General features: G+C 38.3%; 1 protein-coding gene across 4 annotated transcripts in view; it reads right to left on the reverse strand.

The window, feature by feature from the left end:
- sgsm1a (small G protein signaling modulator 1a) overlaps positions 1 to 24,781 on the reverse strand; it is a 133,210-nt gene that overhangs the window by 5,189 nt on the left and 103,240 nt on the right. For 3 of the 4 annotated variants that reach the window (XM_039771783.1, XM_039771781.1, XM_039771784.1), the window contains 8 exons: positions 24,376 to 24,504; positions 22,903 to 23,085; positions 19,118 to 19,189; positions 18,267 to 18,914; positions 16,155 to 16,279; positions 15,958 to 16,040; positions 15,633 to 15,742; positions 7,288 to 7,384 (listed from right to left, as the gene is read on the reverse strand). In XM_039771783.1, coding sequence (XP_039627717.1) covers positions 7,288 to 7,384; positions 15,633 to 15,742; positions 15,958 to 16,040; positions 16,155 to 16,279; positions 18,267 to 18,914; positions 19,118 to 19,189; positions 22,903 to 23,085; positions 24,376 to 24,504 — 1,447 coding nt within the window. Of the gene's footprint in view, positions 1 to 6,512; positions 6,685 to 7,287; positions 7,385 to 15,632; positions 15,743 to 15,957; positions 16,041 to 16,154; positions 16,280 to 18,266; positions 18,915 to 19,117; positions 19,190 to 22,902; positions 23,086 to 24,375; positions 24,505 to 24,781 lie in introns of those variants that run through there. The other variant, XM_039771782.1, reaches the window with a different exon arrangement.

The raw sequence follows: 24,781 nt of genomic DNA on the forward strand, positions 1-24,781 counted from the left end.
CTGATTGAAACATCTCTGGAGAGATCTTAAAATGGCTGTGCACTGACGCTTCTCATCCAACCTGATGGAGCTTGAGAGGTGCTGCAAAGAGGAATGGGCGAAACTGGCCAAGGATAGGTGTGCCAAGCTTGTGGCATCATATTCAAAAAGAATTGAGGCTGGAATTGCTGCCAAAGGTGCATCGACAAAGTATTGAGCAAAGGCTGTGAATACTTATGTACATGTAATTTCTCAGTTTTTTTATTTTTAATAAATTTGCAAAAACCTCAAGTAAACTTTTTTCATGTTGTCATTATGGGATGTTGTGTGTAGAATTCTGAGGAAAAAAATGAATTTAATCCATTTTGGAATAAGGCTGTAACATTACAAAATGTGGAAAAAGTGAAGCTCTGTGAATACTTTCCGGATGCACTGTATATATGTATGTATGTATGTATATATATATATATATATATATATATATATATATATATATATATATATATATATATATATAAAATGTGTGTGTGTGTGTGTGTGTGTGTATAATATATATATACAGTATATACACACACTCTTGGGTCTGATTCACAATCTTAAATTTGGATTGTTACCAATTGTTGTGGTTGTGGTTGGTCAGCCAGATGTCAAATAAACACCACATCGTCTGAGTTGTGAGAAGCAGATCATAGATATGTTATGCAGTTATAACACACACACACATATTATGTAATAAAGTAAGATATGTACTGCTTGCTTTTAGTAAATAAATTGCCTTTTCCTTCCAAGCAGTTTTAACAAGGTATAGTATTGACCTGCTGCAGCTATCTGACGGATATGTTGTGCTATTAATTTCGTATTATTTCAGCCAATAATGGAATGTCTCAATTATCATCTTTTCCTGGATATGTATACATAGCAAATCAAAAATTGTATTAGCCTACATTCAAAGGTAGACTATAATGGAATTAACTGCAATATTTTGCAGAAATAGAAGTGTTGTTTATGTGATGTTCAAATGGATAGCCAAAGATTCAATTATTTTATACTGTACTTGCTGTGCAATAATCAATGTAGACCTTGCCCTTAACATTTGCAGTGTACAATGCAATGCATATGTCTGTGTTATATGTCATTTGTTATATCAGAATGACAAATGCAATGCAAGGTGCAATTAAGGCAATTAAGGTGGATATACATTATCCTTGTTGAAGCATTAACTCCAAAAGCTGCCCCCTAACGTGTATTATTAGAAAGGCAGTTTGTGGACAATTGGAATATCAGGTGCTGGAATTACAAGTGGCAAGTACTGAGGGTCTACTAAGGCATTCTTGTGTAGAAAAGTGGTAGAACCTTCGCCCGCGAATCTCAACGTCGTGAGATCGATCCTGGCCACCGCATGGAAGCTTTGCTAAGGACTGGATTACTACAACCCCCAAAAGTCTTCATTTATATGCAGTTTTTAAGTGAGGCTGCGTTACAAATCGTTAGTTGCGTCCTTTCTTGAAAGAAGCTACGTTTTGGGTGAATGGTAAAGCAGGCGTCCTTGATTCTCGGCGTCTTGCGATCGATCCCCACCGCTGGCTGGAGTGCGTGTCAATGAAGAGAATCCTCTCAATTATACTGGATGTAGCTTTTTGGGGTTCCAGCATTATACCGATTTGTGCCAAAGCTTTAAGTTGTCCCGTCGTGGGTAAACGACAAAGTAGCCGACTCCAAATCCCGGTGACCCGAGATCGATACTGGGTGTTCCTGAACTCACCAGTAGAGATCTTACTTATATGTTACCTCCTGAGGCAGAATTACAAATACCGAACTGTGTGGCTTTGTTAAGTGAATCCGCCGTGGAGTAAAGCTAAAGCAGCCGACCTAAAACACTGGCGACTCGAGATCGATCCCGGGTGCCTCTGAACCTGCCAGCAGAGGTCTTACTTATATGTTACCTCTTCAGGCAGAATTACAAATACCGAGTTGTGCCAAAGCTTAAAGGGGACCCGCCGTGGGTGAGTGACAGGGCAGCCGACCCCGAGCCCCGGCGGCCCGCGATCGAACCCGGGCACCCCCGAATTCCCACAGGGAGAACAACGAAAATTCATCCTGACAGTGAGGTTCCTTAAGGTGGGTACCCCTTTTCTCTCATTTTTCCAAAACATAAGTGCAATAAGAAACAATCTGGCCCAACGAGGGCAGCGTTCGTGATCCTGTGAAGATTCGGGGGCACCCGGGTTCGATCGCGGGCCGCCGGGGCTCGGGGTCGGCTGCCCTGTCACTCACCCACGGCGGGTCCCCTTTAAGCTTTGGCACAACTCGGTATTTGTAATTCTGCCTGAAGAGGTAACATATAAGTAAGATCTCTGCTGGCAGGTTCAGAGGCACCCGGGATCGATCTCGAGTCGCCAGTGTTTTAGGTCGGCTGCTTTAGCTTTACTCCACGGCGGATTCACTTAACAACGCCACACAGTTCGGTATTTGTAATTCTGCCTCAGGAGGTAACATATAAGTAAGACCTCCGATGACGGGGTTGGGGGCTGCCAGGGATCGATCGCGGACGCCGCGTTTTGCGAGCGTATATTCTTCCGCTTCTCCACGGCAGGACCTTTGTAGCACACCTCCACATTCTGTATTTGTAAGCCCTTATCACGTAAAATCAATATAAACCGGGCTCTTTAGCGGTTTCCCAACAAATCTGGTATCGACACTGGCCGCCAGGGTCTCGTGATCGCTGCTTCTACCGCTTCGCTTTCACACCGTGGCAGAAATCTCTTATTTTAATGCCCTCTCGCGAAAAACCGCTTATACATTTTTATTTACTTTACGGCGGCAATCGTTACCCGGCTTATCGAAGATCGAACGCGGGCTGCCCGTGGCTTGTGATCGCCCGTTCTACCGCTTCTCTGAAGCCCACTCTCAAAATTCGCTATGTTTTATGCGGTCGGACGAAAAAATAAACGAAGGTCTGATGAGGGGGTCACTCCGCGAGCTGCGGGACAGAACGCGAGCCGTCCAGGTTGGTGTTAAGTTGTTCTGCAACCCCACTATAGAGGGTCTCTTTTATTTTAAGTGCTCTTGTTTGATCTCCGTGGCGGCCGTGGTCACTACAATCTTGCAGCGAGAAACGTGAATTTCTCGGTATAAAGGGACACACAGATATGTAACTCTTTAATGCAGAATACAGTCCCTACTCCTCTTTAATACATTTACACCTGAAATCGGACCACCTCAACGTTTTAACGAGGACCATCCAGCCCGAACGCAGCTCCCCCATTCCGTCCACCTGACTCCTCCTTTTGACGGTCCATAATGTTGAACTTTGTACCACCCTCCACCCGCTCTTCCTGTGTCAATGCTCAGCTCGACGGTCTCGGGGGCTGATCAGCTGATAATGGACCGTCGTTCTCTGCAAGAAAGCAATAATTTGACTAAAAAGACTCTTGATTAAATTAGGAAGCCATCTGCTGTCCGATGCGGTGCTCGTGTTTAAAATCAATCCACAACAGTCAGCCTCGCACAATAAGGATGACAAATGCCAGCTTTAAAGGAAACAAACAAACAAAAAACAAACAAATAAATACATTTTAAATACTATCCTGAGAATAGCCCGCTGATATACAGCCTTTTGCGTTTCGCATAAGACTGCTGGCTCGCAGGACCCTAGCATTCCGACATTCGTTTGTGTTTCATTCCGGGTGTTTAGTCGAATTGCTCAGCAATGGAAACCAACTGAACAGTTAACTAAATAAGGCTGCATTTGTAATGTCTACCACGCTCAACCCGAGTTGTTCCTTAAAATCATTTACTATTCTAATAACTCAGAGATTCAATATTATAATAATTAGAATCGATTATAATATTGGCTGTATTATAAACTCGTCGCCTGAGTTGTACATTATATAGCCTAAATACAGTTCCAAACATGTCGAGTAAGAGAAGCACATTTCCGTTGGGAAAACTGTGAATTATGCGGTGATTAAAACAAGAACCACAAGTTAGCCCACTGGCTGACCGCTGGGCTAAAATAAGCTCAGAATGTGGTTCAAGATTTGATCAAAAACGACCACCGGCTGGAAACTTTGCGCAAGCGAAAAAAAAAAACAGTTTCTGCATTTTTAATCCCCTCTCGTCAGGCCCGTTTCAAATTCTGTTTCTATTATTCAATTTAAACGTGTCCGGTTTTTCGTAGTCACACTTTCCTTACGCCAAATGTTTCTTTTAAAGTGACGGGGTCCATTTGCGCGTCACACTTGCGTGGAGTTGGGCTGCTTGAGCTGAGCGGTGGAAGTTGCAGGTTCTTCGTGTGAGCGTGTGGCGTTTCTCAAAAAACGCGCTTGTTTGGACGAGACCCGCAAATCGATAGACTGATGTGAAAGGCACTATATAAGTGATAGATGGTACCTTTCATAGCTACATTTCAATCGAAGAGAAAGATAGATGGCTATTTGCCCCCGGAGAGGTAATCTGATTTTTCACAGAAGCTCTGAAAACAAACAAATTAATGAATAAATATACACTCGACATATGTTCTAAACACACTGTACGGTCAATAAAATAGAAGAAATGTAAAAGAGTGAGAGGGTCCAGGAAATGACTGAGTGAATGGACTTGATTGTGTGACTTATTCTTAACGGGCGGAGTTTCTATTTCTTCGATTTATGCCCATTTATTTTTAAGTAGTATTTTACATCCGGGCTGACCTGCACTTAAATAATCTTGATGATCTTTTTACATAGAAATTTGTAAAACTAATTTAAACAGGTGGAGAATATTGAAAGACCTGAAAGAAAATGTAACTCGGGACGTGCTTTATTCAAAATACATGAGTATAGTATAATAAATATATGTGCACCTCACCTAACGTAAACGCATATCAGGTATAATGTTACTCATGTAATCAAATGTAAGAAAGGAACAGAAAAAACACGCAGTGCATTTTACATTTCAGTATTAAAACACATGTCGAATGTTAGAGGCACAGTAATTATGTTTATAAAAAAGTGCTGCTTTTATTTAAACGAACTAAACTAAAAGTACAATAGCCATCCTTTTCTCAGGCGAGTTTCCCAAAATAAATCATAAGAGGAAAGCAAAAAGCTTTGCAGGATCCGGCAAGGCTTAACTTGCCATTAGTTGGGCCCATGGGTTTAAATTTTTGCTTAATCGATTTAAAGCTCCGACCACACCTTTAGCCATTAGCGCTCATTCTGGCAACAGCGAAGAAGCGGCATTAAAACAAGACCGACCGTCCAGCGGAGAGAGAAAGAAAAAAACAAATAAAAAAATAAATAAAATAAAATAAAAAATAAAAAAAGGAAAGGAAAAATGTTAAGAAAGAAATGCAATTTGGGTGCGTCTGATCGGTGAGTCCGCGACAACCCGTTTGTTAAAAGAGATTCTCCAAGTTTAGATTTCCGAATAGAATTTCATACGCTAAAGAAGTCGCATCGGGTTTTAAATTTCAAAAGCAGGACGGAATCGCTGCGGCTCGGGCTCATCCGTCAAGAAGGAAAACTTAAATAAGTGTATGGAAATGGAAAGTCAGTCATTATGACATTTATTGTAAAAGTTAAGCTGGGGGTCGTTTAGTCCCTTTTCTTTTTATTGCCTTCGTTTTAGTTAAAACATGCACGTGCTGTTTAGACTGCTTACTGTTTTTACATTCGTTACATGTAAGCTCGACAAGACTTCTTCCTGTATTTCTGTTTTAGTACGATATAAGCCTCTTTCGTTTTATATTTTAATTCAATTCAAAACATTAACACAAGAATATATATATATATATGTATATATATATATATATATATATATATATATATATATATATATATATACACACACACATAATATATAACTTTAAAACATCATTGATGTTTCCATACATATAACTACTTTAAAACAACGTACGTAATGATCCAGTGTTTATACTGTATCTTTAAAAAGCTCACACATTAAGTTTCAATTTGCGGCCGCGGGAGCGCACTTTCAGCACTGTGGACAGAGCCTGCCGCCCGCACACCGTTTGACTCGCATCAGGGCTGCCCGGGCTGAGATCGGCACATTGAGCTCCGGCCATGAATGTATCCGTGCTGCTCTAGTGTTATCATTTAAATAAAATTCCATCCAAACACAGGCAAAGGCAGTGTGAGATAGTGGTTAATACTTTAGGCATTAAACCCTGTTGTTGTGGGTTAAAATCCTGCTACTGACCTTATGTGGAAATGAGCAAGTCAAGTCACCTGCCTGTGCTCCAAATCGAAAAATGAAAGAAATAAAACCAATTTTATCTCAACTGTTGTAAGTTGCCTTGAATAATGGTATTAACCAAATAAGTAAATGTAATGTAAACTGTATGTTTCATAAGGAACAGACACTGTAATGTTAGTACTAACCAGATTACCCGTCATTTAAATGCTAAAAAGACTTTTTTAAAGCAACATTTTTTTTGAGGAGGTTCTCATAGTAAAGATTTGCAAGAATAAAAGCCCCATATATATTTAAGGATTTATTATAAGACCAATTTGATGGACAGCTGTCAACCATAATATAAATTTTTGACCTGTTTCTATTGACACATAATGGGCTCAAGGTCATTTATTTGTGAGCCCATGTTATGTACAGCTAAATTAGAAGCAGTAGAAGAATGGAGTATTGATGAAGTTATGTTGATAACTGTTGGCTTCTGTTGTCCGTGTTTCTGTCTCTTTCTGTGTCCTGAACAGAAAGCACAACGTAGTAATGCTCAAACTGTGATGAAAACTTCTTTAAAGAAAACAAATAGCACTCCTTTCTAACTTTTTTAAATAATGCAAGTACACAGTGTCAGAAACACAAGAAAATGTTGGAAAAAATAAACTTAACACCTTGACTTGCAATCTACAGAAGCAATTAAACATGACCCATATTGAACTAGTACAAATACTCATTTAACACTATTTGCTTCTAGGCACTGTTTATAGAAACAATGAACTGAACACAAATGTTCTGCAATGGATCACTGAAAAGGAGTTTTCAGTTGTATTCATAGTTTCCTGCACAGTGTGGAAATACATATACAAATAACAAATACAATATATGTTTTACATCACTTTAAATGTAGGTTTCACTGGAACAGGCTATGCCACCTTGAAAACCTATAATAGAAAAAGTGGTTTGGAAATGGAGTAGTAAATGAATTAAGTGGCAAAGCTTTAATATTTTTAAAATGAAATGGATGCCATAAAGTTACTGCATTATTTTTCTGAGTGGGTGTTTAAAAATTGAATTAAATAAATAAATAATAATAATAAGGGTTACAAGCCACTGTATTATTATTACCTCGCTTGAAATCCAGCAGAAACCAACGGTAACAAAAATAGAAATGTGTATAATCTCCATTCTGATGCATCAATTCAAAAAGCTCTGAATCCAATATCTAAAAGAAAAGCAGACAAAGAGCAAAACACATTTAATTTCACTTAGATGCTCTCACAATGCTTGATATATTTTAAATATTTGGAATAATGAGGAGAAATATATTTTATACAATAGTTTGGAATACATTCATTTTTTTCATTATTTAAAAGGTATTATTATGTTTTGTTTTAGTATTCAGTGACATTTGTAGATTAACTTGAGTCACATTTTCTCATATATAACAGACATACATAGTGTACATAACTGCATTTTCAGTATATATTATAATAATGCTGATCATGTGAAGTAGTACAAAACATCCCCTTCACACATAATAATGACATTAGTTGACTGGGCAACAAAATTGTTTTCCTTGTTTACTTCAGCCATTTAGGTCCAGTCTTCTTATGATGGTGACATAATTTGGTCAAAGTACAGGACAAGCTTTAACAGGTGTGAGAAAGAATAATTTGAATAAAGCCAATCGAATAAATGTAACATAATACAGACACTAAGCTGTAAGAGTGTATTCTTGTAAGACAAATTTACTAAACTAACTTTTAAGGTACCTTTTGATATTGTATAACCAATTATTATGTCTGATGATCATTATGTGTGAAATGTAAGGTATAATAAGAATGTGCTGTGCATTAACCAACAGTATAACATTCATCCTTTTATAAGCTGAAATAAGATTCTTATATTGTAACTGCCACATAGCCGTTGAAGTATTGTAAACCTGATGGTGCAGAAGAATAGGGAAGTATATGTTTTGCAAAGTGCTGTCTCCATAACTGTCTTGCAAAACTAGCCATAAAGACTACCATGTACTTCTGCACGTAATGATCTAATGTCTCATCTTAAGCTACTTGCAAACTCTGCGTAACCTCAAAATGAACTGCAATACTTCCCCTTTTTGTTTAGTAAAAAAGCTGGTATAAAACTGAGCTAACTCCCTTCGAAGAAGGTTGTCTGATCTGAGCTGTCAGTGGCACTGTGCTGACAGGTGCTGCAGCCTCTCTGCTCACCAAGAATAAAGAAATTGCTTTTTAATTTATATTGCTGTCCGTCACCTGTCGTTCCTGGCTTTCAGCAACCACAGTTTTTTAGTGCTGTGATCCGGATCAGAGACGGCCAAGTGACTCCTTGAGCGGGATCATCCCGAGGACCAGTGAAAGGACCAATTCTGGCCGGATCGGGAGGATCAGCTCCGGAAAAAGTTAGGGCTGGCCTGCCTCTGGCGAATCCTGGACTGTTATGCCACAAGGTTATACAGAGGCTCCTTGTGTAAACGGACAGGTGCATGCTCAAAAACCTGGAAGGCTTCTGGCCTAACTGGGAAGCGTATTAATACAGTACGTCAACGACTTATTGCTCTGTAGTGAAACAGAGGAAGCATGTGCGCAAGAAACGAAATCATTGTTAAGATATCTTGAGGAAAATGGTTATAATGTCTCGAGGAATAAGTTGCAATTAGTTCAAACCACAGTTAAATATTTGGGTCATGATGTCACTTGTGGTACCAGAGCTCTGTCTAAAGATTGCTTAACGACCATTCAAAACATTCCAAGACCGGTCACAAAACAATTGGTTATGTCTATACTAGGCATTCTTTGTTATTGTCAACAATGGATCCTAAATTTTTCTGAAAAAGCACAGCCACTCCAAGACTTAGCAAATTCTCCTAATCTGGCCTTAACTGATAAAATTAAATGAATGGAGCAGGCTGAGAAGGCTTTAACTAATAATAAATAAATTTAATGTCTGCACCTGTGTTAAAACTTCTGCACTAGTCTCATCCCTTCACTCTGTTCGTGGACAAGAAAGGGAGGTATATGACTGCAGTACTAACTCAACAACAAGGAGATAGATAAAGACCGGTCATGAACTATTCTTTAAAAAAAAAAAAAAAACTGGATCCAGTGGCTGCTACAATGAAAGCAGCTGCTGCAACAACAGAGGCCATATTAGCATGCTCAGATGTTGTTCTCATGAGTCTATTAACTGTTAAGGTACCACATGCTGTACATTCCAATTTAGTACTGGCAAGAACATCTGATTTGACAGGTGCGCTTGCGGAAGTGAAGTGTCAAGCTCACAAGGGGAAAACAAATCCAGTGAGTGAGGGAAATGCGCAAGCAGACATGTGGACAAAGAAAGCCACCCGGGATCCTACTTCACCACTAACCTCTTTATTTCTATAGCAGGAGGAGGAACAAGAGTCACCCGAGGATGCAGTTTTATCTCTACAAACTATAGTAACCGAAAAGGAGATAAAGATGTGGCAGAAAGAGGGACCAGAAAAAGATCCAAAAGGAATTTGGATCCATTAACTAAACAATCTTTTCTCCCAAAAGCTTCCTTTCCAGGTATTGCAAAGGTTGCGCATGGTCTGGCTCACACTTCCAGCGAAGCAATGATGGCACAGGTGAAACAATCTTGTCCAGCCCCAGGCCCTTTGAACATCTGCAGATGGATTTTTTCTTTTTGTAACTAACCCCGTCTCATGGGTATAAATATTGTTTAGTAATCATCTACGTTTTCTCACGCTGGGTGGAGGCTTTCCTATGCTGGCACGCAGATGCCAAGTCAGTGGCCAAAGTGCTAGTTAAAAAAAATCATCCCACGTCTGAGGTTTGCCTCAGAAATTGCAAGTAAATACTCTGTTACAACAGCTGTATCAGTGGCTGTAGATTGATGTCCACCACTACTGCAAGTACCATCCACAGAGTGGAGGATTGGTGGAGCATGTATATTCCACCTTAAAATTAAAATTGGCAAGCATCTTTGAACAAATAGGCCTATCTTGGCCTGATGTACTGCCTTTGGCTCTGGATGGTCTGCGTGGAAGGACTCATCGCCAAATAAGATTCTCACCGTTGGAGATTCTTACTGGCCACCCAATGCTATGTACAATTACTCTCCACATGGTCAACAATGATCTTGCATCTTTTCTTTGAGCATGAACAAGTGACAGAAACGTGATGAACTACCTCATTACCTGAAATGTAAGTTTCTATACCAATTGAGACTTGAGCTCTCATTAGAGACACACGGTGAAAACTCTGGCACCAGCCCAGGTGTAGCTTGGTACCCCTCATGCCATGAAGGCTGAAGGACTCCTTTCTTGAATGCACGTCTCTCACTGTAAAAAGTGGACTGAATCATTAAGCTGTTGCTACTTTTGGACTTTCTGTGTTGGGACTCTGTCAAGGGATTATTTCCTCTTTCCTAGAGGATAATCTCTGGTTGAAGGTTACTGTTACACAATTAAGAACAGATTCTTGTTATGCATGTGCCACTGCTAAACCCTATTCTCCTAGTTGTATCCCTTCCCAATAACCTTTTTCAAATGTGATATTTTTAAGGATGCACATAACTTTCCTGGTTGCCCTTTCAAGTGTATCTTAATGTGATGAAGTACACGATAGAAATGCTCCTCACTGAAAAGTAGTGATTGTGTGTGTTGTGTTCAGCAACAATTTCTGTACCCTTATTCCTAATAACATTGCCCCAGATGGTTCTTTCACCTGTGCCCTAGCTGGTCTCACCTCCCTGTCTATAGAATTAGCGGAAAACTCAGGAACACCTGATTCTTTCAATGATCTCTTCCAAGATTGGTTCGGTTCCTGGGCCGGTTGGATTAAAAACTATTCTCATAACTGTCCTTATTTCTCTGGCAGTTCTCATGCTTTTTGTTGCTGTCTTATCTCTTGTATCTGAGTTTTCCTACAGAGGCTCATCAATGCCTCCATTACTAGAGCTTATCTCCTCTGTGCTAACCCTGACTCCCAGTACACACTTCTCCACCCATCCCCAGATCCCCTTCTTGAGTATGATGATGTGACAGTCTAATCGACAAAGTGCACATTTAATGTGCAAAGGGAGGAATTGAGAAAGAATATTTTGAATTAAGCCAATCGAACAAATGTAACCTAATACAAACACTAAGCTGTAAGAGTGTATTCTTGTAAGACAAATGTACTAAACTAACTTTTAAGGTAGCTTTTGATATTGTATAACCAATTATTATGTGTGATGATCATTATGTGCGAAATGTAAGCTATAATAAGAATGTGCTGTGTATTAACCGACAGTATAACATTAATCCTTTTATAAGCTGAAATAAGATTTTTAAATTGTAACTGCCACATAGCCGTTGAAGTGTTGTAAACCTGATGGTGCAGAAGAATAGGGAAGTACATATTTTGAAAGTGTTATCTCCATAACTATCTTGCAAAACTACCCATAAAGACTACCGTGTACTTCTGCACGTAATGATCTAATGTATCAACTTAAGATACTTGCAAACTCTGCGTGACCTCAAAATGAACTGCCATACTTCCTCTTTTTGTTTAGTAAACAAGCTGGTATAAAACTGAGCTAACTCCCTTCTGAGGAAGGCTGTCTGATCTGAGCTGTCAGTGGAACTGTGCTGACAGGTGCTGCAGCCTCTCTGCTCGCCAAGAATAAAGAAATTGCTTTTTACTTTATATTGCTGTCCGTCTCCTGTCGTTCCTAGCTTTCAGTGACTTAGGGGCTAACCCTCAACTTGGTTCCAATATTATAATATATGAAAGGTTTTTAGGTCCACTTGGGTCCAGCCCAATCTAAATGGGGTAATCATATTAGACTGTTTGTCATATGAGAATGCAACTGTGTTAGGACACCTCTACAGTTTACAACATGCTGGCCACTTGGACTATAAGGATAAAGTCCTGTAATCACAATTCAAAACAATGTCACTCCTTTTACATACATATTCTACATTTCTAAGATCTATGGTATGTAAAGAGAACTTTAACTAGAATATTGTTTATTGTCTCTCTTTTATAAAGAAAAGCTTGAGACGAGACGAGACTATTGCCAGGAGATTGTTTCAAGTCCCATCCTCCTCTCAACTATTTCAGGTTAACGGCCCATGCCCACGGTCCTCTCACCTCTCATTATTGTGAATGCTTTTGTCAGACACATTTTCTATGCTCTCAACTGTTATAAATTTTTACGTTTTCCTCACTTTAAGTTCCAAATAAAAGAAGAATTATTATGTCCAAATGTTATTGAAGAATTTCATCCCGAAGGATTATCAATAGAAGAAATGAGTACAAGGCAATCCTAGCACCATGAAACGATGAAGTCAAATGAATTAACGCAAAAATTGTTGATTGGTTACACAGCAAATTGGTTAAATGTGTATCAATAGATTATGCTGAAACAGCTGGTGGTGATGTTGAGGAAGATGAAAACATCAACTTGCAATATCCCATAGAATATCTACAAACGTTAACAACATCCGGTCTTCCACTGGCCAAATTACTGTTGAAAGAAGGATGTATCGTAATGTTATCGCGTAATTTATGTATGAGTGATGGGCTATGCAATAGGACAAGATTAGTTGTATTCAAAATTGGTTGAACGACATGTAAAATTTTAACAGGCGACAAGAAAGGTAATGCAGTACATCTTCCGCAGATAACATTAGACACCAAAGGAGATCTTGATATGCCATTTATATTAAAACATTTACAGTTTCCCATTAGACATTTTGCTATGATAATTAACAAATTACAGGAACAAACATTTGAAAAAGTTGGTTTATTTATTAGAGAGAAATAAACAATATTCACTCACAGGCAGTTATACATTGCATTGTTAAGATATAACTCCAAACGCGGAATCAAAATTCAATGCAATATTGACGAAAAGTTAATTCTAAATATTGTTTTTACTGAAGTTTTATAGTAAAACTGTAAGTTTAAAAAGTATTTCCATGTTAATTTCAAAGCCAAACAGAATGAAAATGTATAATGCAATGAATATGTCTAACACAACATGAAACATCATTTTCTTTCAATTTATTACATTGTATTATTTTTACTATGGTTAATTACTCGCTGTCATGTAAACTAGTTAGGTCTCTATGCAAATGTAACAATTACTAATTAAATAACAATCTGTTTAATTTACATTCGCATCCCCATATGCGAGCGGCACAGCCGTGAAGTGGCTAGCGCGCAGCACTCACCCGGGTGTTGGCGAGTGAAGCGAACAGGGGGCAGAGCCCCCTAGTATTCATGAATTAATTCCAAGCTGAAATTTCATTTACCCAGAGGAAATTATTTGATTATCTATGTATGTATTTTCTACTTCTATTCTTTGGAAACCCTGAGTTTTCCTGCATTACTTAGATAATATACAAATTTTTGACTTAATCAATCTGTAATTTATTTAAATACCACAGAATTAAAAACTTGTGGAATAGTATAAGAGATGCCTGTACTGAAAAATGAAAAAATAAAAGGTGTTGAGACTATAAAACATTAGACTGCTGGTATACTCCTTACCATAGGCCTGTTTGTGTTCCAGCTAGAAATATGGAAAGAAATGTACAGAGCACATTTGATTTATAAGTCAATTTTAGTAAAGACATTAAATAAATATGATTATTGAAATGATGAAATTGTTGGGTTGGTGGAGTAATAGCGTAAGCTATGATCAGCAGTTGCATATAAATCATTATATATTTATTTGTCAGTATAACCAATATCTCATTAAGGAAAATCGCATGTCTTGGAAATCCAAAAGACTCTATGTAAGTATTAGGCTGGAGTTATACTTCACGCGACGCAACACATGCTGCAGCGGACACTCCTGCTACGCAAGCATTGTAGTGTTTATACTTGCGCGCGTACTTTACGTAAATCTGGAGGAATCCACCAGGTGGCAGTGCGAGATATTATCGCAGTGAGAACATGTTCGGCTTCTCTGTGTTGTGAATTGCCTAAAACACCTATTAAATTCCGATAACACCTTACCGGAATATCTCTGAAAAGGATGTTTATTGATTAAATCCATAAATCCAGGGATGTATGTGTCCATTCCAGGAAGCATTGGGCACGAGTGAGAAACAGTCCCTTGACAAGGCCTCAGCTCATCGCAAGGTGAATACAAACACACACATACACTAGCGTTATTTTAGCGGCACCAAATCCCCAAATCTGCATATCTTTGGAAGGAAACCGGAGCACAGTGTGGAATACAAGCAGGAAATACCAGCAACATAACTCCCTGCGAGACAGCAGTGCTATCGCTCCGCCACCGTGACACCCCCATGTGTGTAATTATTCCCCCATGTGTGTATTTATTAACAGTACAGTATTCATTATTTAAACGAAATTATATGTAAAATGTAAAATACACATTTTAATGCATTTCATCATGAAAGTGATATCAAGTATAAATCTAAAGATTCTAAATGTGCAGAGAGTTGGAATATCAGACATTTAATTTGTTCTGTTTGGTGATCTATTGCTGCTTTCCGCTGCTGAAGCAAAATGCTGACATACAGATGCATTCGTGGTGCTTTTATATTCAAGCGTCGCATATTCCCGATCGTAATGACACAATACATTTTAAAAGTCTTCCATACCATCATTTGTGCCATATATTTTTTATTGTTTTACTTTACCTGCTGTCAGGTCCAAGAAGCTCGTAGCGATTAAAAACTGGGATGACGTTTACGACCGTCTGCTTTAATGATAAAGTAAACTACGAGGTTAAAGCCGAAACTTCCACTTTAATCACAAAATACACGTTTTCACTGTGTCCTTTATTTTTTTCTCAGTGGCTCAAATATAACGCTATACATTACGTTGCTGTTGTTAAGTTGCAAAAATTAAAAAATAAAAAAGACATATATAAATGACACGATACATTTTAAAAGTCTCACATACCATCTTTTGTGCCGTCTATTTTTTTTTTTTGCAACTTCACATCGGCTACATAATGTATAGCGCTGTATTTGAGCCATTCATCAAACAGCAAAGTGCGCATCGATCCCGAAGGATCTCCATAGAGGCTTGCTGTCACATGTAGATAGTAAACAGAGACTCTGACGTCACGTTCCGACTTTTATCGCACTGCGCCCCCCGACTTTTTGCTGGTACTGCAACTCGCGCACGCGTCGCGTTAATTTCTGAGGACCTGCTCAGAGGACGCGTGAAATGAACGCTGGGAACGCGTGGCAGCCATGATGCGGACGCGTACGTGTTCTGAGCGTGAAGTATAAATGAGCCCTTACACTGCAAACAACAACAGTATAAACAATGATAGTAGATAGACTTTTGTTGCTCGGGACAGGGTAGGTTACAGGCTGGAGCCGATTATAATATAGATCATCTTGTAATTATCACTCCTGAATGCAGCCATGATAAGTAGTGTAGTTTATTTAATAAAATATGACATTGGAAAACTCAGCTATACCTTACCTGGATAAGGGAGCGCATGTTAGCAAAATGAGTATCCATTGCTCCTCCATGAGGAAAATTCTGGTTCATCCTCTTCATCAGCTCTGAGAAGCAGCTGAAAGCCATCGCTTCTGAAAAACAAAACACAGGTGTTTAGAAAGCTGCTCCCTTTAAATACTTTTTTTCCACATCTATAGCATGTATGTAAGCCTTTGGTTTAATTATTCTTGCAAAAATATAAAATGAATCACAGAGGTGAACACTGAGGAAAAACAGCAAAGCAGCAACATGTATTCTGAGTAACCTCTTCAATAGTTCAGCAGTCTCATGTCTGCAAGTAACTCACCATCATCGAGAATTACAAGCAAGGGTGCTAGCAAATCACACATGCCTTGGACATAGCCAATCTCCAGATGCTGCCATATGTAACTACAAGGTAGTAATAACACAGAGAAATTACTTAGGATAGATTAGAGCTCACTTTAGATCTTTCTAACAAAAACATCCTCCAGTGACATCATATAGTATATGGCCTTACAGCACCTGCACATAATGTTTCTCAGTTTCTCCAAATTGGCTGGAGTGAAGAACCAGTAACTTCTATCACACCTTTGGACATCCTTCTCAATACGGTGAAGATTCACTGTATACATATCCAGCATCTCCTGCTGCAGAAGTGAAGAGAGGAAAGGAAAGGCAAACAAGAATCAGATGCATACAATGGGATGATTAGTTTTAAAAAGAAAGGACTTTATCAGATTTTGTACATATTCAACAATATGTTAGATTAGGGGGTGCCCAATGCATCAATCGCAATCGACCGGTAGATCGCAAAGGTAATGCAGGTAGATCACGTTGCGTTCAAAAAAAAATTTTTTTAAACGTTAGTCTATCATATATCCTCCCTATGGCATTTGCCACTTGATTGACATACAGGGCGGCCAGTCTGAGATCTTTCTTCTGACACACTGGTCATCCCACACACATGATAAAACCCGCAAGCTATTGCAAAACTCCGGCTATGATCTAGTTAGCCTTCCAATTTATATCGAGTAAAGAAGGGATTTAAAAAAAAATTGTTTGGGGAGGGTATGGGCTGGATGTGGAATTGGAAGAGGATTTTTTTTCTCACAATGTCACAATCGAAGTGCGTTTGTCTGATCTGTCAATCTATCATTGCTATTCCAAAGAAGGAAAATGTGGAAAGCCACTTTACATTGTTCATAAAAACTAGAAAACTGACTTTGCTCTGAAAAAAGATATGAGAAAGAGAAAGGAGAGGGAACAAAAATAGCAGTTAATCGGACAGCCGTCATTTTTCACTCGGTTGAATTCAAAAGCTCCTTGACTGCATTATTCGGCTCAACTTATTTATGCGAGTCAGCCTTTTCCCACATGAAGATTATTAAATCCAAATACTGTAGTGACCATAAATGTATTGAATTGTTAATGTGCCATAAAGGTTATTCAGTTATGCAAGGTACAACATATATTTTATGTATAAAGTATACTCATATATATATATATATATATATATATATATATATATATATATATAGTGGGCGCCCAGGAGGACGAGAGGAGGGCTTCTGCCTCCTCCAGACCGCGAGGGGGCAGCCATCCTGGTTAGGTTGGGGGCCTCGGGTAGAGGGCTTGGAAGCCCAGCCCTGTAGGGACCCGTGGCCACCGCCAGGCGGCGCCCCGATGCCGGTTTATCCCGTGTGGTCCCCCGCCGGGGTGGGAGCCCGGCCGGGACGCCTTGGAGGACCAGAGGAGGGCGTGTGCCTCCTCCAGACCGAGAGGGGGTGTCCGTCCTGGTTATGCAGGAGGCCTCGGGTAGGGGGCTTGGAAGCCCAGCCCTGTAGGGACCCGTGGCCACCGCCAGGCGGCGCCCCAGTGCCTATTTATCCCGGGAGCCACCAGGAAGTGCCGGGGGGAAGACGACAGGGGACACCCGGACAGCTTCCGGGTGCGCAGCCGGCACTTCTGCCACACAGGGGTGTGGCCAACTCTAATTGCCGGGAAGCAGCTGGAGCCCATCCGGGTTCCCATAAGAGGGGCCGCCTCTCTCCAGTCATTGGTGGATGTCGGGAGGTAGCGAGACAGAGCTAGGGAGAGGATTGGAGGCGGCCAGGAAGAGAAGGCACAGAGACTGTGAGCCCTGGACTTTGGGGGAATCGGTGCAAGAGGCACTAGGGTTGATGCACTACAAACTTGTACATATTGTAAATAAACGGTGTGTTGGGTGAACTTAAGATGTCCGTCTGTGTGTGTCCGGGCCAGCTTTCACAATATATATATATATAGCATTTTTAATGTAGGTAGATCATTTTGACCTGGTCATTTTAAAAGTAGCTCACAAGCCAAAAAAGTGTGGGCACCCCTGTGTTAGATCATGGGGAGCAAGCGTCTATACCCCATTCTTAAGCCTGATGCAAGTGACACTCATATGCACACACACACACACAACACATTTGTACCAGGCAAACCTAAAATCAATACCTGTGGACTATGGGAAACAACCCACATAAATGCAGGGAGAACATAAAAGTGGCACACAGAAAGGACCCTACTTGGTAATGAGATCATATTCCAAAATTACAAAGTTGTTTTAGTATGCCACTATTCACTAAAAAATTAACATAAAGGGCTTACTGAATAAGTGACCCCAATAGAAGAGACGGGGGAAGCTGCTTCAGGTTTGTTTTCTCCTTCAACCACAAGAGAATCAAACTGGGGGAAGAGACTTTCCATTTCTGGTTCCTCTGAAAGTGCATCTTCACTGCTTACAAAACTTTGCTTCACAGCCTCAGTGTCAACTTGCATCTCCAGCATTGGGAGGGTTTCCATCTGAAGAGAGACTGTATCTTCCATGCCAGTTTCAATAACTAAATGCTGGTCTCCTAAACACATAGGGATTATTATTGGATTAGGATTCTCTGGCAGAAGCACCTCAGATGCTGTTTTAATACATCCTTCAATCTCCTCAACATGAACTGTCTGTCTGTTCTCTGTGCTTTCAGTTTTCTTGCAAAGACCAAGGCCTGGTTGCTGCTGTGGCGTTTCTGCTGGCTGCTCTTCACTCATTTTCACTGCAGAGTCTGTTCCCACATTGTCCTCAGTACTGAAGCTGTGCTCAGAAAATCCAGAAGTGATTGAGAAGTTGCGGGAGGAAGGATGTCCAGAATCAGGAGAGTAGCTTCCATTCAATATGGTCCCATTAGGGATTTTGACTGTATGCTTGGTATCTTCAACTTTCACCTCCACTTCCATTTGCTCAATCTCTTCCACAGATTCAAATACCTGAATGTACAAACATACAGAATGTTAAAGAAATCAGCAATTGCCAGACACAGCACAGTAGGGGACAGAACATCAGTGACATACATCCTTACATAGCCCCAATAAAAATCTCACTTTTCAGTACACCTACAAAAAACAGACCCATTTTCCCCAAATTGATTTTTTTGTTTAAGTCAGAACATATCAATAAATACAGGCCTTACCTGTGTGCTGCTACTGGAGTCACTCTGTAGACGAGGGTGGCTTTGCCTGCCAGAGCTACAGCTCAGGGAAGACTTTAAGTGATGACAAAAATTGAAATGGTGGTTACAAGATGTGCTTCCACAAAAGCCAACATGAATAATGAATGGAGTTATAAATTTTCTAAGTTGTTTACAAGATAAGAAAAATAAATAGGACCCAGTGATATTTTTAGAGAATATGCAAAAGCTGCATTAATTACACAAATGTGCTAGAAAGTAGATTCAGGTGAAGAGAAACAATACATTTACAATTAGCTGGCATTTAGTACATGTGTAGTTGCAACTCCATAATGGTAAATTAAAATGCACATTACCCTATTAAATTTTTGCTGAAGAACATTAGTAACAAAGAGATTTAACTGTTGAAACTGGAGAGCAAATGAAGGGAAAGGAAGTTTACTTTTTTGCCTTTCCCTCAATGACCAAAGAAATGTAATGTTCTGCAGATTTACAGATACATCTTTAAAAATTGGAGACTAGCCCTTGAAAGAAGTCCTGAACATTCTCCATTTCTGTGGAAATGTTTAAAATATTGTGGTTTTACATGGCAAATGTTTTGTTTCTATGTCTAAACAAATGTATATAAACATAAAGCCTATTTTATATTAGGAATTACTCCTAGTCAGACTGAAACAGTGGCATTCATCAATTTATCTATTTTTTATTCATATTATTCAATTTAGTGCTGTGATGTCCTTGGCACAATAAAGCTAAAGGGAAACAAATTGCCATGATTTGAAGCTTGGTTCTCTGTTGAGCACACACTCACAGAAAATAGTTATTCTGACACATTGGCTAACCCCAAAATTTTAGGCTGTGCTATTGGTTAAATATCTGATTTTTAGGAAATATACAGACACCATTTTATTAGTCAAATGCTTGGCTAATTATTTTTGATTTTTACATAACTTGAGGATTACAAGTTGAGTAAGTGGACCTGTAATGATTTTTAATTATGAACATTAAATATTTCTCAAAATCTAAATGATAGCACTTCCTTTAAGGTCATAGTGTTAGATAGTAAGACTAAATCAAGTAGTGAAATCCTCTCCTGGCAGCCTCAGGCACAAAGCTGGAACCAACAATGGACAGGACATTTACAGAGACATATTACAAATATAATAGATAAAAGAAACCAAAAATAACTTATAAAATGGGTAAAAATGCCTTTCTATATGTAAATGCACCGTGGAAAAATAAGTTTATAAACTTTCTTTTTTAATCTGGCTTTAGAATCTTTTAAATAATTAATATGTTATAGAATACAAAAATGTAATATGTTAAGTCCACCTGGGAAGGCAAGAACTAAAAACAAAATCTGACTTTTCAGGAGGTCCTTGGAGGATCTACAATGCACTAGGTTGAACTAGTGATGATGCTTAAGGTGAAATGAATATAGTCTGACACTCAATTTTAGAATATATATTTGGCTGAATGTTAATTATATATTGTGTTATTGATTGAGACTTAAGTTATCACCCTTTCCACGCTAAAACTTGCTTTCCTCATATTATACGAGAGACATTCAAAACGTTTCTATACTTTTTTAGCTCTATTTATTAAGAATTTCAAAAACAAATGACATCAGTTTTCTACACAGTCACCTTCGTTTGCAATGCAATTTTCCCTGAATCATACCAACTTTTTAATGCCCAATTACTACTTCTCCGGCCTTCACCATTTCCAACAAAAATATAAAAGTGCAGAAACTTTTTCAAAGTCCCTCGTATATGCATAGTCATGTGAAAAAATTAGTAAGACTCTTAATTCTGTGGTTTTAAGCAAAAGGACAAAAGTATAATTCATCTATTTCTCACTAAGTCATTAAATAACATTAAGCTAATTGTACATGGCAAATAATAAAGTAATTAACAGATTTTACTTTGTCATTATTTATTCTGAAAAAAAAGGCAGCATGTAAGAAGCCACATAGGAAACAGGTGATTTCCTCAAATGGAGGATATAGAAAAGCTAATCCACTAATATTTATCAAGCAAAATTGAATAAAGATTTACTACCACCTATTCAAGTCTATTGTTTATTCAAAATACTGCAGCAAAAATCATAACTAGAACAAGGTAGTATGATCATGGTACTCCATTGTTTCAATCAACAGTGGTTTCCAGTTAGACATCTATAAGGAAAGTATTTTAAAATCCTCCTCTGGACATGAATGTCTTTCCTCTATACTTTTCTGAATTTATTGATGCTTATGCGCTGTTACAATCAAAAGATTCAAGTCATCTTAAAATTTTGAGGATAAAAAAAAAACAGCTACAGTAGGATACAAGGAGTGATGTGGTGTCCTATTAAATATATACAGTATTTAAACCAAAAATCTGTACCTATTGTTTTTAGCATAGCATACTTATGTGAGAGCTGCTGGAAGGGGTTTTATTATTGTTTTTCTGTTCTCTTCATTTACTTGGAGTAGCAATTTACTTATATGACCCTTTGAAAGCATTGGTCTTAGGACAGGACCTTAGAGTGCATGAAAGACATTAACATCAAGAGTGAACGACTCACTATTACACCTCTGACATATTCTGTTAAAATCATGGCTTATGTGTGACAGACTTTATTATGTTTTTTTTTTTTAAATTGCCATGTGACTATAGCTTATCAATTTATATATTAAGATTTATTTATATTATTACGATTAAAAGCTTTAAGGAAAAAAGTTTATATACAGTACTAACTTTGTAGACCCAGAAGCACTGGTCTAATTTGCATGGCTACTGGAAAACACAATACAATTGGGTATTGTTATTGACTCATATTTAGTGTGGAAAATTGTCATGGACCACATACAACCAAGAAAAACCCAACTAGTCCTGTTGTAAGTAAGAAATGGCGTGTGCTGTTATGCCATGACTGTGAAAATAAAATATATTTTTGTTTTATAATTTATTTATTTTTTAACCAGTATTTTGACACTATTATTTTGATACCCCTTTTAAGATGATTTTTTCATAGATGATAGCATTTTGTATGTTTGCTTGTAAAAGTGCTCAAATTTTGTGTTTCTTATTTTTTAAGGTGATATTTTTCATAGGTGATCGCATTTTGTATGTTTATTTGTAAAGGTACACAAATTTTGTGTTTCATGTTTTCATGAGAGGTGCTATTTTGGATACCTGTTTGGTCTGACTGTCATGACATATGCATGGGGTGTTGCAAACTGTGGTGTTCCCGAAGGTGCCAGATCTCATGAATATAAGAAAGGATTCTAATGTCATAACACTCCTTTCAGATAGTAGCTATATAAAGAGGGTATTGCACTCTTTGAAAACAAATCACATTTGATACATATACTCATTGTGTCACTGCATGGTCATCACTGACAACAGCCAGGCCTGAATTTAAAGCCAGTTTACTGGACCTATGAACCTGTACTACTAACTGATGTGTCAACGTACCTTCTGATACTTAAGCTAGATAACAAAATAAGAAAAAAGAAAAAAAAAAACATTTTCCTCTTTTTGTATCTCATAATTCAGTGTTTCTAGCTCAACTACCATTTTTACTATTCCCCTGTTACAGCCAACTTACTTGAAGTTATGACTGTCAACAATATTTTGCTGATTTAGAAAACAAAAAAACAAACTTAGTAAGATACTCAATCTGGCCCATAAATTGAAAGCAGATGGTTAATGTTGGTGTGATCTCTGTAACTTGAAAGAAGCAGCTGCCTGTTTTTTTATGGTTCTGAGTCATGCTGCTACAAATTTCTGATAACTATTTACCTCATTGCTGACAGTTGAATCATGGTGCATCATCTTCTGGATCTGGCTGTCTAGGCTGGCACCTGACGAACACTTGGCGAGAGCAACAGCATGCTGTTCTTTTTCCCGCTGCCGCACAATGGCTTCACAGCCCAACCACTCACTCATAGTCTGTTCATAGCATGCCCTCACTTGGTCATCTACCTGTTGAGTGAAGAAGACACACTTTTAATCTTATGATATTTTTTGCACATCTCCATCTAACTTTTTTCTTTGACTTTTTTATGACTACTAACATCACCTAACCAAAATTTTTAATTATATGATTTTTAAATTTCTCCAACTGTGGTATAATTTTTAAAACCTGTTTACATTTTAGTGGCCTACACAAAAAACTCCTGTTACAAGTTAAAAAGAAGCTTAAATAAAGATTAATATTAAGTGTGCCAAATGTTGCTGTCTGATGAGGTACAGTATATACTCTTTAGTTGAGGATAGCACAGCTAGCAATAAAAATGAAAGATGCTACAGAAGACAAAAAACAAATTAAAATATTCAAAATAAAATAAAAGACTAGACACTCAAACATACAATCCCGATAGAGATGTGTCATAAGCCATTCAGACATTTCCTCCTGTCTTTGTTGGGGTGTCCATAATAGGATAGGCAAAGATGAACACAAAAATTAGAAAAAAATCCTTGGGAAAAACAAAGCCAAGAAGCAAAAATAAAGGTCATAAAAACAGAAAGTAAGGAATGCAGGGCTTAACAAAAATGTATACCTAGAATTAACTCAACAACATAATGCTGACTAAGATAAAAGCAACTGCTTCTAAAATCAACTGAACATAAGCAAGCCCTGGGTGCCAGTTAAGAATTTTCAAAGTAAAACAATAACTTGAAAAGTAACAATCAATTCAGAATAATATTAAAAAGTAGGAAGAAAAAAAAAAAAAAAAGCACACATAGTCAGAAGAAAAAAGCCCAAGTGAGGCTTGGCAGCTGGGACAGGAAACAAACAAGTTGAGGATCTGTCACATTATAAGATGCAGTAAATTTCACTTAATCCACCATTGATCTTCATGTGAAAATGTGCCTCCAGAGGCTGTGCATTAATGTTCACATCTAAAGGATGGTGTCTGCCAAGGGAGAAATTATATGCAATATACAGTGATTGGCTGACTGATGAAGTAAATCCTTGAGGAAACCAACAAAGACTGCAACAAAAAGTGAATGTGAAACTATGCAAATGTGACAGACAGCAAAAAATGAATAATGAGAATTTTAGGTAAAATGTGGATATAAATAGTTAAGGATGGAGAAGACAATCAACAAAACTGAATTGAAACTTAAAACAGCAACATTTTTAAAATGTCAATAAGTGATTTTGGGAAAATGAACTCAGAAGATTCACAAGAAATACAAAAAAATAGAGAGTCTTTGATTTTGTTTCCAATTTGATATCTGGTAACATAAAATGATTGTAGCACTGACCTCTCTCCTGTCCTTCTCAGTCATCCCAAAATGATAGTGGCCTAACAGGAAGGGCCACACCTGCCGTCGAATAGTGGGCTCCACACCCCCATAGTAGACTAGCCGCAGAAGCTCTGGTTCTTCATAAGCCTGCAAAAGATATGGACAGAAATGAAAACCAACAAGTGCCCATTTTTCCCCTCACTTGCCCTTTTGAGAAATCCTATTTAGCTGTAAAATGCATAAAGAAGAGCCTTGCTACAGAACTCCAAGTTAGACCTCATGAATAAGTAACATAATGTACACTGCTTTGATTGTATTTGCAGTAAAACAGACTACTATAAGTTGCACTCATATGTGTTCCCAAAATGCTGGCACTTACCTGCTGTGGATGGTCTTTTATCTTTCCAGCTGTAAGCTTAACACT

Source organism: Polypterus senegalus, chromosome 12 (assembly GCF_016835505.1).
Source record: "Polypterus senegalus isolate Bchr_013 chromosome 12, ASM1683550v1, whole genome shotgun sequence".
NCBI lineage: Eukaryota > Metazoa > Chordata > Cladistia > Polypteriformes > Polypteridae > Polypterus > Polypterus senegalus.